The sequence below is a fragment of the Rhizophagus irregularis genome, chromosome 25 (assembly GCF_026210795.1).
Source record: "Rhizophagus irregularis chromosome 25, complete sequence".
In the NCBI taxonomy this organism is placed as follows: Eukaryota; Fungi; Glomeromycota; class Glomeromycetes; order Glomerales; family Glomeraceae; genus Rhizophagus; species Rhizophagus irregularis.
In genome coordinates, this window is record NC_089453.1 from 2,986,640 (window position 1) to 3,001,003 (window position 14,364).

Genomic DNA, 14,364 nt, shown 5'->3' on the forward strand with positions numbered 1-14,364 from the left:
TTAAAAAGAATAAGCAGTATAGAGAAAACTCATAAAACCACCAAAAGAGAATTCTTTACCTTAATTTAAATAAAAATAAGTTATAATTCGGTAAGTATTGACATAAATATTGCTTTAAAATATTTTTTCGTTCAAAAGTAATGCAGTTAAGTGTCGTTTTGTGATTTTTACTAATATTTTAACGTGAATATGATTTCTAGATACTTAAACTTAATACAGCCAATTAATGTAATTATTTATAACAATAAGTTAATTACTAACGTCAGTTACATTTGTCAAAGAAATTTAACTCGAACTCGTAATATTATCTATTATCTCAACTAATATACAGTATTTAATATAGCTTAATACGATCGACAATAAAATTTTAACTGAATAATTATTAAAAGTAATTTAATTGTTTTAGCTGAATTATTAAATAATAAGTTTCGATTTTCATCTTTGTTACTGCTATATTTATTATTTTTTCAAACAATACCGGATTATTTAAGGAAGTTGGTAATACATGACATATCTTTTATATATTTCTTATTAAGAATAGTTTTTCATTCAAGTATGCCGTTTTTGATATTCATTCAGACGAATACTGTGTTACAGACAGACGCCAAAAATTAAAAAAGTAACGTTACATTAAGGTTAGCCGTACTTTGATCATATACCAAAAAAAAGGGCGAGAAATCTTGTGACTCCATAGTGCAGAATAAAAACAACTTCATAAAGTAAATAATAATGTTTAACCTTACTATTTGAGTGAAAAATACAAACAAAAAAGTCTCTAAAAACAAAAATCATTGCAATATTTTCAAAAATTTTTAATTACTGTACTTATTAACAGTTATATTATAAAAAGCCAACCGATAAATGATAGCAAATTTATTTTATAAAACTTAACATTAAACCTAGTAAGCAATAAGAAAAATAAAGAATTTTGGGTAGAATTTTTGTAAATTCCATGAAATTCCTTGGAATACAGCAAAGCAAAAGGATTTTTATAATTAGAAAAGCTGGAATAAAAAAAAAAGGTTATACTGCCGTGGATTTTCGCCGTTGGACCATATAGACGATTATATAATATCAATATTTAATTATTAAAATTTTGAAAAAAAATCTCCTTTTCCAAATTTGGTATGATTTATTTTATTCTCTTACATACTATATATTCTTATATATTTTTTTTTTGGAAGTGAACTTGTTTTTATTATGCGTCTTGACATCGTAAATTGTTTTATAATGAATTTTAGAACAAAATTATAGACTTATTATAATAATGTATTACATATTGATGAAATTAAACGTTTAATGCTAATAAAGTTTATCGAGTAATGATTTCTTAATCTAAATAATGCCCGAATTTTTTTTTGAATATTTAGTATCGGATGCTTGTTGCGATTTAGGAAATGATTTAACTCCACGACGCGAACTATTAATGTGCTGAGATATAAATAATACAAATGTCATGCTTTGTTACTGCGATTCAAATACTATGTCACAAAGTAAACTGATGGAACAGAGTTTTATTAAATATATTTATAACATAAACTAATGATTTATTTAAAAATATAATAAATAAAATAAAGATAGAAAGAAACCACAATAATCTACTATCAAATTTCCTATTTTACTTTAATAAGTATTGACTTAAATATTGTTTCAACAAACCTTCAAGGTTTTCTTTTTGTTCAAAAGTGAACGCTAATTTTTCATCCACATTCTGTTGAAACTCGAAACCAAGAAAATTTTTATTCAAACAATTATTAATCAATAAAGGAGAAACGATTTCACATGATACCTGATAAAACTTGGCATGTTGTTGTTGATAGTAGAAAATACATTCATTTTCGTTAGATTTAACGTTATTTTCTTTTAATGATTTGTTTAATAAATAAGCAACAGTATCGTAACAGATTTCTTTGCAATTAATATAATAATGACAAAATTCGTTTGGAGGACTATAGAAAAAGGTAGTAGGATGAAAAGGTGTAGTTGCAAGTGTAGTTTGTAACGTATGAGTTACGTGCTGAGGATGAATATCCTGAACCGCAGTAGTAACGTGAAAACCGTTCGCATTCTTTTGTAGTGGAGAAATGGTAAGAACGTTGTTATATTGAGAATCAGGATAGATATTGGTAAATGAAGGCGGAAGGTTCTCCGAGTTAGAAGGTTGACCTGGATTCATATTAGGATATGGTAAATGAGAGTGTTTGAATTATATTGTTCGAAAAAATTTTTTTTTAAAATAAAATAAATAAATAAATAAAATAAAGAGTTGAATTTTTGATTAAAAATAAATTTTGTTAGTTATTGGGAATTATTTAAATTTTTTTTTTTTTATCCGGAAACAAAAAATTTAGTCAAACGAGTCATAGAAACCAATACAATGATCAGTCAATAGAAAAAAAATTAGACAATAAGCAAGGAAGTAAAATTTTGCGACGGAAAACAAAAATCGCATCCAACACAGTATCCAACACACCTCATTTATATATAAATTCTGTGAATAATACGAATATTCTCATTCTCTTAGGCTGATATTTATGGAAAGTCAATGGCACTTATAATATATTGGTGATAATGTTAACGACTTAACGGTACAAAATACCTAATATAGACAACATAGACATATAATACATTACTGCGACATTTCCTTTGTTTAAATGGACAAACTGATAATATTTAAATTAGCGCATAAAAATAATGAAGACTGGAATTTGGGCGAATTACCAGGATTCAAACCATTAACCTTACTATTTTTAGTCATATTACACATAAACAATTCCATTAAATTTGTTTATACCAATATACCAAATATTACAAATTTTGGGCGGTAAAAACTATATTTTGGTATTCTTTATATTTCCATTTTATATTAAACTGTTGAATAATTGAAAAAATATAAATATTTTTAAAATAATAATAAATGAATATATAAATAATAGAAAAATACTACGTATCACTTGCGGTGATCATCACCGGCTACATTTAATATTATATAATCATTTGTGATTTTTTTTTATTTGACGTAATGTTTATTACACGTGATATGACGATTTGATATTTACCCACGAAACCTCTAGCGCACAAAGCCACGTTACTCCCTTTTTTTTCTATTCAAATATTTACACTCTAATCTATCCCAAAATTTTCGCAATCTATCTATTCAATTTTTTACATCAATTTTCGATTTCGTAGCCATCCTGTTTGGATTACTGAAAGGTTTTTTTTTCGGATAAACTTCAACCTAAATAAAGCACTGTTAAAAATTTGTAGTTGAGGTCAGACTATATTAGAAAATGCAGAACGGAGTACTCTTGGATATATCAAACAAAATTAACAGTTAACCTATTGATGATAATAACACAAGGACTGTATTAGAAGTGCAAACTAGGATACTTAACGCGTCACCTAATAGTCAAGAAAGGGATACAAATGAAATTAATAATACAGACACAACTTTAAGCGTTAATGATACTTTCAAAGATTGGGATGCAGTTGAAATTGCTGTTAATACATACGCAAAGCAAAATGGATTTGTTGCTATAAAATCCCGTAAAGATATTGATGCTATTGACAAAACTATTGTTCGACGTTGTGTGTATAGTTGTTGGAAAGCCGGAACTAGTAATCCAAAGAAGGTGGAAGACATTAGCTTACACCGCGAAAGTGTTTCAACTAAAACAAACTGTCCATGGCAAGTGGCTTTCTATTATGGCAAAAACACTGCTGTAATACGTCTTACTAAGCTTGATAACAACCATAACCACCAATGTGATCCAGTAACTATAGATCTAGCCCCTAAAAATTGTCATCTTCCTAAAGCAGTTTTTGATAAAATAGAGCATTACATTACTAATGGTCGTTTAGGAGCTGCACAGCAATATGATTTACTCACCAAAGAGTTCCCTGAATGTCACATCAAAAAAAAGAACTTATATAATGCAATCCAAAAATTTCGAGGTGTTCGAGTTCATGATGAATCTGATGCAGCTGTAATGCTTTCATATCTTATGAAGTTACGTGCTGAAGATCCAAATTATATTGTTGTTCCACGATTAGAAGGACCAACTTTGCAGAAACTTGTAATTTTTTAAGGTATCATTAAGCTACCTTAACTATACTGTCTATGAATCTTAAAAGTAACGTGACGGTCAAATTTTCTTAATATATCATCCCAATAATGAAATAACATTTGGATGATATTGATATGGTCATGTAACGTTAATTTGCATGACATTTTAACTATACCGGGCAGGTATTTTTTACAATATTGTGAAATTGTTAAGAAGACATCTTTTTAGCATGTTCACGGTATTCTAAATACATTTTTTATAATATACAATTATTTTTTAAAAGATAAAATACTTTTGCGTTGCTTATTGTCATACAATCAGAAAAAAATAATTTTTTTGAAATTATTTATTAATAAATATCAATATACTAATGCAGCTTTTAATTACAAATACATATTCATTGCATAAAAAATTTTTTTAAAGCGAAATAAATCATAGAGCCAGTTTCATAGCAACTTTTGCTGAAACTCAACTATAACACTTCTAGCATGTGACTATCATGTGATTATAGGGCCAATTGCTAGTGGAATCATAAACTTCGTAGCCACGCTCAATTAAGGCAATGTATTACTAGACCTACGCTAAAGATAACTTTAGCAAGGCTTTCTTTGTGAATTATAAGAAATTTCATACACTTTGCCAGCTGGTGGGATAGCTTATGACCTCTAACATAAAGTCTGATTATACAAATAATAATAAATCCAGAATGTTTGCATTGCTAAGTAGAGGTTGTTTCAATTCTCTTGTATAATCATTATCCTATCAGAATAAATAATAATGTCAGAAAATTTATTAATGAAAAGTTTTGCTATTACGTTAAAGTTGTTATTTACCAAATGAAGTCCAACCTATAAAAAGTATAGTTAAGGTCTTCAAAGAATTTCTAAAAAGAAAAAATATATAAATGAGCAATTAAACATTCATTAAATTAAAATAAAAATAAATAAATACTTTCATTTTTATTTATAATCACTTGTTTTTTTTGAACTTTTCTTTTACGAGTTTGCTTTATTGGTAGCACAGTTTGCATTTATCTTAAAGAAAATGTCGAATTATTATTAAAGTTTAGTATAAAATTAGGATATTAATTTATATTGATTAGAAGATTGCAAATACTAGGTAAATTATTTACAATATCTTCCTGTATTATTACTTGTTCTTTTTGAGCACTACTACGGGTTTGTCTTTTTTGTGCATGAATAATAAATATCTTTAATAAAAATTTATTGTAAAAGAAGTTAAAGGAATTTGATCTTTGCAGCTTTTTTTAGCTTTTTATAGAATAATAAGCTATCAACTAATAAGATTATTGACTGCGTGATTATATAACAAATCATTGCATAAATGGTAAACAATAGTACTTGCGTACTAAGAAAAAAAAAGTTTAAAAAAAAGTTAAAAAAAAAGTTTTTAAAAAATTTCACATTTTAATATTTTTGAAAATATAAGAGCTTGAATATTTTTTGAAGATATTAATTTATTATACCTTTAACAATTTTTAAATATTGATGATTAGAAATAAAACTACTTCATTACATAAAAAGCCATTTAATTTTCGCCAGAAGCCCATACTAAATACTTATCAGTTTACTGCAAATACTTTACAATCACAAAATATAATGAATATCCCATCACAAAATATAACATGTACTGTACAGTGGCCTACAAAAAGTCAGTGAGTACCTGTAAAATACAATAATCATTATGCAAATATGCTCCAATGTAAAGTTTTTTTTTTATTAATTGACCCACCTTTTGTATTATAAGTAAAGTTGATCACCAAGTTGAATTACACCTACTCTGAAAATTACACGAACTTCTAATTAAAATTGATTTTTGTATTTAAAATTTATTGGAAAAAAATTAGATTTTTAATAGAAATCTTTTAGTATTAATACAACGATAAACTAACTTATTTGATCATATTTTATTTTTTAAATAAATTATTTTCCATAATTTATAACATTATATGAAGTATCTATCATCAGTATTAACGCAATGATCAGCAAGTTACAACATTTTTACTGGCATTTGCCGATCATTTGTAGATCACTACCAGATTATTTACCGGAATTTAGCAAAACTAGTGCATTAAATTTAGCCAAATTTTTTTTGTATGAATGTTGGAAATTTTGACTATTTGTTTCTAACTTTTTTATTATAATCATAATATAAGATCATGATTTATTCTTTATTTAACAATTTACAAATAATTAATAGATGCCAAATATCTTTGCCAAACGTGTGTAACTTGCTAATTATTTTGTTAATGTTGATGATACTTCGTGATCATTATGCTGTAAATTATGACAAATAATTTTATTAAAAAAAAATTAAGTGTTTTAAAGCAAATATTTTAATGCTAAATTATTACCATAGATTTCCATTAAAATATCTAAATATTTTAATAAATTTCAAAATATAACAATTAATTTTAATCAGAAATTCATGTAATTTTCAGAGTAAGCATAATTCAACTTGGTAATCAACTTAACTTATAATACAAAAGGTGAGTCAATTAATAAAAAAAAAACTTTACATTGGAGTATATTTGTGTAATGATTATTATATTTTACGGGTACTCACTGACTTTTTGTAGGCCACTGTACGAGTTTCTTTTACTTTATTATATGATAGAAATAAATAAATAAATTGTATAGTAATCACTACTAATATGGTTTTTAAATAGGTCCACATTTAATATATATAATAATAATAACTTGAACGAAGGTAGTGATCATTTAAATAAAGAAGATAACTTAAACAATAATAACGATCATTTGAATAATGATGATAACAGTAATTTAAATGAAGAGAATTATTCGGTAACGATGACAGTGATGATCATTTGGATGATAGTAATTTGGATGAAGAGAACGATGATCATCATTTGGATGATGACAATTTGGACAATTTGGACGAAGAGAATTTATGACAGTAATGATGATTTAGAAGATTTTGAAGGCAAGTATTTACAATTAACAAAAATTATGTTTCAAATATAATAATAACATTCATTTTAATTAAATAGATAATACTATCAATGAAACAATTGTTGGTGAAGCATTAAAGTCAGATAAGTTACTGCAAAATATATGTGAATTTGGACCATACTTTAAAAGTATTACTGCTGCATTATTTTTTTGTTAGATCCAGAAAATACAGTATTTCTACACGTGCATATGATGAATTAGTTGATATATTGAAACATTCACAATTTCGTGTTGGTGATATCATCTCAAATATCTGATGATTTAGAAAATGGGGACAATATTTACCATTAATACCTATTAGATCAAATATCAACTAAAAAACCCCATCAACAGCTTCTAATAGTAAACCCGCCTATTATTTATTAATATCAGATATAATCTGGTATGTTCTTAATAATGAATTATTGTTTAATAAAATATACTTTGGGCCAGCTGTTGAAACACAAAAACAATCTGAATTCTGGCATGGTGAACTGTGGGTCTCCTCGATTTGGTAATGTAAATATTACAATAAAACAAGGTAATCAATCATATTTAATAAAAAATTTTTAATGGAAAATTAATAAATTATTTATTTTATATTTATTTTTCTACAGTTGAATATCAAATCGGAAAGTACATATGCTATAAGACAATAATGGAAGAAAATTGGGACGTCTTTTAGCTATTTTGAATGATAGTAATAGCTATAAATTAAAGGGACAACGTATACTAACTTATAATGAACTTTCAAGACAATTTCAAAGCAATTACCGACTTCAAAGAGCTCAGATTGATCCAAGGCTTTCCAGAACCTGCAATGGCTTTGCCAATTTATCAAATAGCCTTACACGTATAATGAGTAACTGGTTTATTATTGAAGAACATCCAGAATCTGATGATAATGAAACAAAAGGTAACTAATTTTTTATTTATTTTTATGTATATTTTCTAATCATTTATTTCATTATTTTTTTAGTGCAAATGTTGAAAATATTATCAAATTATCTCTTAAACGATGTATATTGGTACAAATCTCCAGAAATATATCTATTGATATATATAACATCATATTTTAATGAAATCATATTCAGATACGAATTATACAGCAGCTTTGATACATAACCAAGTCTTTTTTTATGAAATTTCAACATATTTTATGAAGTTGTAAGAATTATTTACATACTGGTGATATTGTTATGATTCAAGAACAAATTATAGCGAAGCAATTTTTAGCCATCAAGGTAATAATGATAACCTTTATGCATTTGTTATTGTACAGCAGTGGTTTAAAGAAACAACTCGAACAAAACTGGGCTGTCCAATATATACTGTAAGTTGTGAGCAAAACTTATTGGTATGACGTGTTTTTGTAATAAATTTAATTAATAGAGCACATTTTATTCATGATTGTGACGATTATTCTTGCATAAAATTTCACAATATATCAAACAATAATTATATAAGAAATATATACTATTTTAATGTTATTTAACAACATAGTTTAGATAATTTAAATGCACTTTTACGATATTTTTACAATAATTATAGTGATATTTTTGCAATACATCTAACAACATAGTTTAGATAATTTAAATGCACTGTTACGATATATTTACAATAGTTATAGTGATATATCTGCAACACATTTAAAATGATTTACCATGTATAGTAACGGACATGGCAGTATATCATAATTTTTTCCATTACTTAATGTTAACTTACTCGTGAATTCAATTGGTATAGTACCGTCCCGATTCTATTTAAACATCTAAATGACATTGGACAAAAATTGAAGTTTCTGCAAAGAACCAACGAACTTACTGGACTTTTTTGGATGACTAGCCAACAGCGTAATGAACTTTGGCCTAAATATCATGATGTAGTTCACAGCAAAGACCAATCGATATGAAATGGTACTTTGCTTATTTGTTGGTATTGATAATAATTTCAAGACAAGAGTTCTCGCTCAAGCATTAACAAAATATGAAACACAGGCAGATTATAGTTGGATTTTACGATGTACATTAGAAGCAACTGATAATCTTTCCGCCTCTTATACTGTTTACTGATAGTGATCCAGGAATGATAGCTGCTGTTCAAGTTGTTTATCCAAGGACACGTCACTTACTATGCATCTATCATATTATTGAGAATGTAAAAAAGAAAGCTAAATCCAAGTTGCATGGTGAAATGATCAAGAGTTTTATTGAGGATTTTTACCACATGCGAAATAGTATCAATTTGAAGCAAGATACAATGATATGCTTACAAAATATGAGCCATGCCGATCTTATCTTGAGAAAAAGCTCTATCCTAGTCGCAATTCATGGGCAAGATATTCTATTGCAAAAGTTTTTACAGCGGGAATAGAATCAACACAGCGCGTTGAATCTCTAAATGGGGTTCTTAAAAAGCATGTAAATCGAGGAACTCTATTAACGGAATTGGTAAAGGAGATAGAAAATGAGTTAGATAAGGAATCACAATATAATCGAATTAAAGATTATTATGGTGCAAACCCGTCAAACGGACTTCCATCAACTTATGATACTATTTTTAAAGACATTGATTCTGTTTTAAAAGATTTTCTAGCACCTATTCCATTATCTCTTCAAAGAGCCCAAATGAAACAGGCATTATTATACCAAGGAACTTTAGTTCCTATTGAACAAATTAATGAATCTGATGAAGAACTTGGAAATATAATAGAACATATATATGATAGACCACAAATTAGATTAAGAGAGCTTCTAATAGATATTGATGAAAAAGAAATTCAAGAAATATGGGAGGTTAATTATATTGCAGCATCTTCATCAACAAAACCACATTATGTAGTGATATTTGGAGATATGACATTACTTTGTACATGTATGTATATTATCAACCAGGGATGCCATGTCAGCACCAGTATCGGATTCTTCTCCAATCTAACAAAGCTGTTTTTCACATGGGTTTTATTCATACACGTTGGTTTGGATCAATACTACCTGAAACAAACAATTATATTACAATTAATCAAGGAACTACAACTTATACAACAAATTCATTGCAGTATATTAATCAAATGCGAACTGCTAACACTTATACATCAATTATTAGAGAAAATGTCAATAAAAAGATCAAATTCGGTATTAGTGTATTACCATGTCAGTAGCAAAAACTAGTGTTCAGATTGCTATTTCAGAAGGGGTTACATCAGAGTTAACTGGACTTCTTAAGAATTTATTACAAAATACCGTCGAAATACTGCCCTATAAAAAATTGGATACGTTTTTTATAAAGTTTTTATACGATTTTTTTTCCTTAGAAATAACGTATCATAATAGGATACGGAAAAATGCACAATTCCGTATCACTAAAAATATGGTTTGGATACGGAATTTGCATGGAATTCATATGGAATTTACATGATTTGATCACTGATTTTATCACGAAATTTATACGATTTGGTCACTGAATTTACTATTTGTATTACAGTTTACTATGTTTATTTTTTATTTTTTATTTAATTTAATAAAGTAAAATTAGATTTATGTAAATACAATTAAAGTACAAATACATTATGAAAATTCCCTCCTTATTAAAACCACCTATTGCAACCAAAATTATCTATAAGTTCAGGTTTATTTGGAGTCAAACAACCTAAAAGAACAAAAAAAAAATTGGAAACAAAACCCCCATATAGTATCTGCAATCGTCCAAGTCACCAAAGGTCAGCATTCCTACAAAAAAAGAAAGAGAACTCCAGAATGTCTGACCTACATAAAAGAAAAGAATTATGAGGCGTCTAATGAAAAGAAACCAAAACTACAAAATAAATCCAAAACTGACCTACAAAAAAAGAAGACTCTGAAGCAAAAAAACTGAAACAACCTACAAAAAAAAAAGAATCTGAACCCAACTTACAAAAAAACAAGAAAATTTGAACTGACCTAAAAAAAGAAAAAAATCCTGAATCATCCTACAAAAAAAAAGGACTCCCAAACTGATCTACAAAAAGAAAAAAGAAACTGAATATTCTCACAAAAAAAAATCTGCTGGCCTATGAAATTAAATATAAATAAAAAAGAAACATTTTTTTAAAAAGAGGGGTAACGAAGTTAGGAAAGTTAAAAAAAAATTTTTTTTTTAAAGGGAGGACGTCAAAGTTAGAAAAATAAAAAATTTTTTATAAAGAGGAAATAGAAATAGAAAGAAGAATTTTTTTTTAAAAAAAAGAAGAGTGGGAATAAAAGAAAAATTTTTTTTTAAGGGAGTGACGAAAAAAAATTTTTTTTCAAAAGAGAGTGATGAAAAAAAATTTTTTTAAAGTGAGGTACGAAAAAAAAAAATTATTTTTAAAAGGGGGTGACGAAGGAAGAAGAAAAATTTAGAAAAAATAACAAAAATAAGACAAGAGAAAGAGAAAGGAAAGGAAAGACAGAAAGGAAGAGGAAGATCAAACTCATCAAAGTAAGGGTTTATATAAAAAACAAAAAACGTATCATAACAAAACAATAAACAATCATGTGATCTCGTGTTATGATACGGGATTTTTGTAAAATTATCTTCTAAAAATATTAAGTTTAAAAATTCCGTATACATTCCGCATGATTAATTTTTTCCGTATACATTTCTTATACATTAGTTTTTTTAAAAAATGTTCAAAAATGAATTGCTTATTAAATATACGGAATTTGTATACGGAATCTATAGAAACGTACAAAAAATGTATACAAAACGTATCCTTTCTGTATACATATTTCTTATAGGGCTGGCTTGAATATGGGAGTACATCAGGAATTTTTTTCCGTTTAAAATCCACATGGAAATCCACATCAAATACTGTGGAAATATGTGGAAATCTAAATAGTTCCAGTATTTTCCGAATACCTGTGACGAAACACGTGGTATTTTCGGCATAAGTCCACGAAATTCGGTGTGGATTCATGTAGGATATTGGGAATGTGTGGAATTCCACGTATTTCTGAGCAAACCCACGTGGAATTACATGGACCGACCCACCTAAAAACTTCCTGATGTAGTTCATTATGAAGAGCCTTCTGTTGATAGTAATGTTCCAAAAATCTCAAATCCAGAATATAATAAGCCAAAAGGATGTCCTCTGAAGCGTTATAAATCATCAAAGAAGAGAGTAATGTTCAAAATGTATCGACTTCATTTAAAACGTGTAGTTATTGTCAGGAAAAAGGACATAATATTAGGGGATGCAAACAAAAAACTCATTCAGTTGCAAAAGAATAAACGCGGTTTTTCGTTAGCAGATTTTGCATGTAAAATCACATGACTAAAAATAAAAACCAATAAAATATTTTGATTTGAAACCTTATTTTATTATCTGTTATGATTTATTATCGGTTAATTTTAATCACGTGATACCGGTGATGATCGCCGCTGGTAATAAATAGCAAATTCCTAAATAATATTAAAGAAATTTATAAAATATCAGAAAATATATTTCATATACATATGAAATTGCTTCCATTAATTTTTGTTCCATTAAATGGAAATTTCGGAACATTTGATTAATTTAGTTAGTAAATTAAAAGTTATAAATAAATGATTGTTCTTTTTTTTTCTCGAATTTCCATTAACTAAAACAACAATAAAATTGATTGATTTAATGGTTTCAAACAAGAAATTGACTTATTAGCAGCCCTATAAGAAATATGTATACGGAAAGGATACGTTTTGTATACATTTTATGTACGTTTCTATAGATTCCGTATACAAATTCCATATATTTAATAAGCAATTCATTTTTGAACATTTTTTAAAAAAACTAATGTATACGAAATGTATACGGAAAAAATTAAACATGCGGAATATATACAGAATTTTTTAATATTTTTAGAAGATAATTTTACAAAAATCCCGTATCATAACACGAGATCACGTGATTGTTTATTGTTTTGTTATGATACGTGATCTTCTGATCTTCCTTTCTGTCTTTCCTTTCCTTCATTTCTCTTTTCTCTTGTCTTATTTTTGTTATTTTTTCTAAATTTTTCTTCTTTCTTCATCACCCCCCTTTTAAAAAAAACATTTTTTTTTTCGTAACTCACTTTAAAAAATTTTCTTTTTCATCACTCCTTTAAAAAAAAAATTTTTTTTTTGATTTTATTCTTTTATTCCCACTCTTTTTTTTTTAAAAAAAATTTCTTCTTTCTATTTTTATTTCCTCTTTATAAAAAATTTTTTATTTTTCTAACTTTGACGTCATCCCTTTAAAAAAAAAATTTTTTTTAACTTTCCTAACTTCGTTGCCCCTCTTTTTAAAAAAAAATTTTTTTGATTTATTCTTTATTCCCCTTTCTTTTTTTATTTATATTTATCCCTTTTTTTTTATTTCATAGGTCAGTAGATTTTTTTTTGTGAGAAGATTCAGTTTCTTTTTTCTTTTTTGTAGATCAGTTTGGGAGTCCTTTCCTTTTGTAGGATGGTTCAGGATTTTTTTTTTTTTTAGGTCAGTTCAAATTTTCTTTTTTTTTTGTAAGTTGGGTTCAGATTCTTTTTTTTTTGTAGGTTGTTTCAGTTTTGTTGCTTCAGAGTCTTCTTTTTTTGCAGGTCAGTTTTGGATTTATTTTGTTGTTTTGGTTTCTTTTTCATCAGACGCTTCATAATTCTTTTCTTTTATGTAGGTCAGACATTCTAGAGTTCTCTTTCTTTTTTTTGTAGGAATGCTGACCTTTGGTGACTTGGACGATTGCAGATACTATATGAGGGGGGGTTTTGTTTCCAATTAAATTAGACGTTCTTATGTTTCTTTCTTTTTGTTTTTTTAGGTTGTTTGACTCCAAATGAACCTGAACTTATAGATAATTTTGGTTGCAATAGGTGGTTTTAATAATTTTAATAAGGAGGGAATTTTCATAATGTATTTGTATTTTATTTATTTTTTATTTTTTATTTAATTTAATAAAGTAAAATTAGATTTATATAAATACAATTATAGTAAACTGTAATACAAATAGTAAATTCAGTAACCAAATCGTATAAATTTTGTGATGAAATCAGTGACCAAATCATGTAAATTCCATATGTATCCCGTGCAAATTTCGTATCCAAACCATATTTTTAGTGATACGGAATTGTGCATTACGTTATTTCTAAGGAAAAAAATCGTATAAAAACTTTATAAAAAACGTATCCAATTTTTTTTATAGGGCTTCTTTAATCACTAATTGCTTAAATGAAACCCTATACATATCAGCGGATTTGTTCACCCTCTAATTAACATGTTTATTTTAAGGTACTTTTGTTACACAAATTATTACATATGGCGCAGTAGGACCTGGGACGAACATTAAAAAAATTTT

The 14,364-nt window shown here is 27.0% G+C and overlaps 2 protein-coding genes across 2 annotated transcripts; one reads left to right on the forward strand and one right to left on the reverse strand.

The window, feature by feature from the left end:
• Nucleotides 1-1,618: 1,618 nt before the first annotated feature.
• Nucleotides 1,619-2,176, reverse strand: OCT59_017071 (uncharacterized protein; the record flags this gene model as incomplete). Its single annotated transcript, XM_025329796.2, has 1 exon — nucleotides 1,619-2,176. The coding sequence occupies one exon, from the start codon at nucleotides 2,174-2,176 to the stop codon at nucleotides 1,619-1,621; it is 558 nt and encodes a 185-aa protein (XP_025180073.1).
• A 5,349-nt stretch (nucleotides 2,177-7,525) lies between these two features.
• On the forward strand, nucleotides 7,526-8,164 carry OCT59_017072 (uncharacterized protein; the record flags this gene model as incomplete). The annotated part of the gene is made up of 3 exons (XM_066146118.1): nucleotides 7,526-7,580; nucleotides 7,692-7,955; nucleotides 8,019-8,164. 3 exons carry the CDS (start codon nucleotides 7,526-7,528, stop codon nucleotides 8,162-8,164), a joined length of 465 nt encoding a protein of 154 aa, XP_066003842.1.
• Nucleotides 8,165-14,364: the final 6,200 nt, after the last annotated feature.